The sequence below is a fragment of the Urtica dioica genome, chromosome 5 (genome assembly GCF_054948205.1).
Source record: "Urtica dioica subsp. dioica isolate 48M chromosome 5, U.dioica_male_clone48M_v1_H2, whole genome shotgun sequence".
In the NCBI taxonomy this organism is placed as follows: Eukaryota; Viridiplantae; Streptophyta; class Magnoliopsida; order Rosales; family Urticaceae; genus Urtica; species Urtica dioica.
Window position 1 is genome coordinate 10,876,543 of NC_142760.1, and position 5,027 is coordinate 10,881,569.

Sequence of the window (5,027 nt, forward strand, 5' to 3'; positions counted from 1 at the left end):
CACCTAAGCTACATGCAGTCATAGAGTCGGGTCCTAGATCGAACCACAGACGGGTCTGAATGCTAATCCAAAAACGTGATTAACACGTGGTACGTTTTTTCTTACCCGCTTTTATTAAGGCTTGAATCATTATTGTCTGTTTTGATGACGACCCAAATTTCCATTATGTCATTTAGAAAATCCAATTCGGTGTTTGCTCTGATTAAAAAAATTTGGTTGTTTGTTCGATAAGTAAGCCATTTTAGGGTTATTAACAATAAAATAATTAACTATATAAGCCACCGAAAGTCTAAGAATTGCTAGATAGCCAACCTTTTATAATTTTTTTGTAAATAACTATTTCAACTGATTTACAGAACTCAAAAAAATAAAAATACCCAAAAATATTCCAGTTTTTTTTTTTTTTAATATTTTTTAGTGCCGTAAATAAGTTGGAGTGATTAATTACATAAAATTAATAAAAAATTGGTTTAAAAAAATTACAAGTCAAATGGTTATATAGGTTCAGAATTGGCCTCTTGCAGTATGTCTACAGTTTGGTACTATTTAATTGCCTCGATGCTATGTAATTCTCAACTTGCTAGAAGAAATCTAACCTAAAACATAGCCCTCAGAGATTCCAAGGACGTGCATCCTTTCATGGAGGAACATCAAATGTCCGTATGTGATAATTTCTTGTATCTTTCGTAACAGGATTGGAATAGTATACTCTTATGACAGCCGCGGCTTTTCACTTCTATCCACTGAGCTTGACGATTTTTTTCTAGTTTTAGAAGACGGTCTAGAAAATATTTTTGTTAATATTTTGTTGCTATTTCATAGTATTAAAAAAGTCTGAAAAATTACTTTGGGGCGAACCAATTGGTTTCACATTTTTTTTTTCTCCTGGGACATTGTAGAGATCTGGGCTTCTACACTTGAAGTTTGAAGGCCCCAGATATCAAAGATTTACTTACAAAAGGGCTTAACTTTACAGGTAACTATTGATCGGCAATTTTAAGGTTTCACTCTTTTGTCTGTATCGTAGTGGAAATTGTTGAATAATTGGCCATTATTGTTAATACTTGATCTGCGTAGGAGAAAGTAAGTAAAGAAGAAAAAAAATGGTGGTTTCCAGTTCAAATCCCCACAGCAAAGAGTTGGCCATCAGGAAGAGGATTGCCAGCATGTAAATCTCTCTCCTTTCGCTTTGGAATATAATCTCGTGTTCATTTACACTCTATGTTACAGTGTTTAAGAAAACACCTGTGGTTTTCCATGAGCTTACACATAATTTCGAGTGTCCCGATTCGAATTTGGTGACTGTTGGTTTTCTTCAGTTGGATTGAACTAAGTTCATATATAATTGCTTTGAAACTTCATATTAGATTTGATAGTCCAGAGCGTGTCTCGGACACATGACATCTCTATGGCCTATCCGGGTTTACACATATTAGATTTGATAGTCCAGGCTATCCCATATCGTACAAAGATATAATCCTGATGAATGACTAATTTGAGAGTTGTCACTTTCTAGCTTTAATAAACGAGAAGATGATTTTCCTTCCCTGAAAGATTACAATGACTACTTGGAGGAAGTAGAAGACATGAGTAAGTTATCTGGACATTACAAACTATTCCAAATTTCATTAATTCATTGCGTACTATCATTATATTCTGAATAACAAAAAGATATATAAACTTCATTTTGCAGCGTTTAATTTGGTAGATGGAATAGATGTCCCTGCCATTGAAGAAAAAATTGCACTATACCAAGAAGAAAATGCCGAGCAAATAATGATAAATCGAGCTCGGAAGGTACTTGAGATTAAAGTTTTTGTTTTATGTTATTTTATCAAGTTTTTTTTAGTTCTGCTTTATACTACTCATTTAAGAAAGCTATTAACGAAACCATTTTTTTTTTTTTTACCAATAATCAAATAGGCTGAGGAATTAGCAGCAGCAATGGCAGCAAGCAAGGGAAATTCTATTGCCCAATCTGATAACGATGTGGTGAGATTGAAATCGCCTCCTTCGTCTCGTTTCATTGACTCTAAATTTATTTCTTTTTTACCTTATGGGGGGTGGTAGAATCAGGTATTGATATCCTCGAATGAGTTGGGTCGGTATCTTCTTATAAAAAAGGAGAATCGAAAGTCATAATTTAATTTGCAATCAAAGCTGATGCCGTGATTAGTACGAAAACAAAACGTCATCAACAGATCCTTAAACGGGTGAAATAATATATATTTTTTTCAAAATATTTTTACTCTTATCATAAATCATTGTAATATCGCTGGTTGTCGCAAAAGAAGTTTAGTTGTGGAGCCTTAATTATCGCCGAGGCTATGAAGACCATACGGATAGATTACAGTGAACCACTATAGATTTGTGTTTTATTTACTCATTTTTGCTTTGTAGATTGTTCTCTGGTTAGGTCGGACTATATACGGGGTTCTAATTCTAACAAAAGCCTGATCTCATTTTTGTTACGGTTTTGTCGATTACGGGTGATTTTTTTATTTTTATTTTTACTCTATCATCAATCATAGTAATATCTTTGGTTGTCCCAAAAGTCGTGGAGCTACATTACGTATCAATTGTAGTGAAATATGCAGCTGCAGAGAGTGAACCACTATAAATCTGTGTCTGGGGTTCTAATCCTAACAAAGGACTGATCTCGTTTTTTTGTTTGAAACAGGGGACGGGTCAAGCGGGATTCAGCGCGCAAGGGCAGTACGCTCCGACGGTGGCAGGGGGGCAGCCGAGGCCGACGGGGATGATGGCACCGCAGCCGCTGCCACTCGGGCCGGGCTTCGACGTTCACGGCTACGCTCTCGACGACGACGAAGACACGAAGCGGCTTCGGGCCGAGAGGGCCGCTAGGGCCGGAGGGTGGACTAACGAGTTTAGTCGGAAAAGGGCGCTTGACGAAGCCTTTGGTAGCCTCTGGATATGTTAGGTTTTTTTTTCATTTTTTTTTTCATTTTTTATTATTATTACAAGGAGAATAAAGAAAATGGATTCTTATTGGTTTGTTCCTTAGATATATCATTAAACTTCACTAGTTCTGTTGTATTAATTATTTATTCAAAACTTTCGTTGGCTATTGAAATTTATGTCATCCCAGCGTAGGAACACTTTTTGTCACTTTCTCTTCACAAATTTATGTTTCCTTTGGACCAATATTTAAAGATTAATTATTTCTCACACATCTTGGCTCTATGTTTTTAAAGGCACTCATGTTTAAGTTTGAATATATAGTTTTGGAAAAGATTTTTGTTCGGGTGCTTAAACGTAAACCTGGGCAATCGAACAGAACAATAAATTTGTTCCATCCGAACTAGAATCTCGATACAACCCGGAATAGAATGCTTCGTTCTTAAAGTCTCCAGAGTTCCTGCCATATCGTAACGAGCCTTCTGTTCCGGTACTATGAAAAAAAAAACCAAGAAATTCTTCTAATCTTAAGTAGAAAAGAAAAAACGTAATTGTTGTGTACGTAACAGAAATATTGTTCCTCCATTGTTCTAAAAACCTGAATAAAATTCTGATTCTGGCTTGCTGTTAGAACGGAAGAGAATTATGTTTCTGTTCCGTTTCGATAGCCCACGTATACTCACACGTATCACAGGTGGATGAAGCGTAATTGTTGTGCACATAACAGAAAATCCCGTTCCACCATTGTTCTAAAAATCGGAACATAATTCCAAGTCCGGTTTGGTATTAGAACAGAAGAGAATTATGTTTCTCTTCCGTTTCGATAGCTCACGTTTACTCACACGTTTCGATTAGCTCACTTTTCGATGGGATAATCATTCCCCCACAAAAAGAAGAAAAATAATGTAAATTTAGCTATCTCGTTCCACCATCGTCTTCTATAATGTGACTGAGTTGTACTTGTGACAATGAAACATATTGTATCATTAACGAGAAGGAAAATAATTGTTTAAGACCAGGCCTTTCATTATAAATATTTCTTCAACAGTTAATATGATAATAAGGAAGGAGAAAACCAGTAATAGCTAAATTTGAACTAGTAAATAGTGCATCAAACAACTAATAAGAATACTCAATCAATCAACAACACACAAAGCAGCGTAAAGAAGAAGAAAAAAAAAAAGAAATAAACAATTAAAAAAAAATCTATTCAAAAGCCCAAGGATTCTTTCTGATAATGGCTTCCTCTTCTCCAGGAGCGAACTCGCTCTTGATGTCGAAGATCTTTCTGATCTCCAAGAAAGACTTTCCTCTCATCAGACTCGCCGTCCTCTCCGCCAGAAGCTCCACGAGCTCCGGCGCGTCGAGAAGGTCGGCCACCAAGAGCGCGTGCTTCAACGCGTCCACGTCCAGCTCCGCCGCAAACTTCTTATCCCAACTTTTTATGTCGCCGTCGTCGTCGTCGTCATCGGAATTCTCCTCTCTCTCTCCGGCGTGCCTCTTAGCCCACTTCGCCGCCGCCTCGAAGCTCCGGCGGTCCGGCACCGGGAGAGAGATCACGTCGTCGATGCCGGCGCAACCGTCCTCCTCCATCGTCCTGATGATCCCGAACTTTTGCGCCGCCGCGTTGCTCAGCCGGAACACGGTTCCGTCCGAGATTTTGATTTGCTTATGAGTGTTTTTGGCCTCCATTGAGTGAGAGCTTTTTATTTTTGTTGTCTTTTTCTTAATTTACTCTGGTGAATTGCGTTGGAATATGGAAATTTGAGCGGTATTTGTAGAACAGGGCTTTGGGGTTAGGATTGTGATCGTCGGACTTACGTGGCAGTTGGCACTAGATGTAAGTATAAATTATAATTGGAATCGGATTAGGTAACTTCTCAGTTTGCGTATATGCAAAGAGAAATTTCATTAATTGGGTTTAATAATCCGATTAGACTTTAATGTTTAAAAATATCTGAAAATAGACTTTTGGACCCAAAACAGACAAATATACCCCTTAAACACTCGACATCTCTCTCTCCTCTATCTCACTCGACATTCTCACTCTTTCTCTAAAAAAAAATTCTCTACGATTCAATACGACCTTGTATGAGTCGGTACGATTC

At 37.5% G+C, this 5,027-nt stretch overlaps 2 protein-coding genes across 3 annotated transcripts; one reads left to right on the top strand and one right to left on the bottom strand.

The window, feature by feature from the left end:
• Positions 1-535: 535 nt before the first annotated feature.
• On the top strand, positions 536-3,180 carry LOC149395154 (cyclin-dependent kinase-activating kinase assembly factor-related / CDK-activating kinase assembly factor-like protein). 2 transcript variants are annotated; one of them, XM_089614012.1, is made up of 7 exons: positions 536-660; positions 900-976; positions 1,078-1,168; positions 1,517-1,590; positions 1,694-1,797; positions 1,924-1,992; positions 2,681-3,180. In XM_089614012.1, the coding sequence occupies exons 3-7, from the start codon at positions 1,104-1,106 to the stop codon at positions 2,939-2,941; spliced, it is 573 nt and encodes a 190-aa protein (XP_089470138.1). In that variant the 5' UTR covers positions 536-660; positions 900-976; positions 1,078-1,103; the 3' UTR covers positions 2,942-3,180. The 2 variants fall into 2 exon arrangements, with proteins under 2 accessions (XP_089470138.1, XP_089470137.1); XM_089614011.1 differs by having other exon boundaries at positions 546-656.
• A 945-nt stretch (positions 3,181-4,125) lies between these two features.
• Positions 4,126-4,611, bottom strand: LOC149395155 (SKP1-like protein 18). Its single transcript, XM_089614235.1, has one exon. The coding sequence runs from the start codon at positions 4,609-4,611 to the stop codon at positions 4,126-4,128; it is 486 nt and encodes a 161-aa protein (XP_089470361.1).
• Positions 4,612-5,027: the final 416 nt, after the last annotated feature.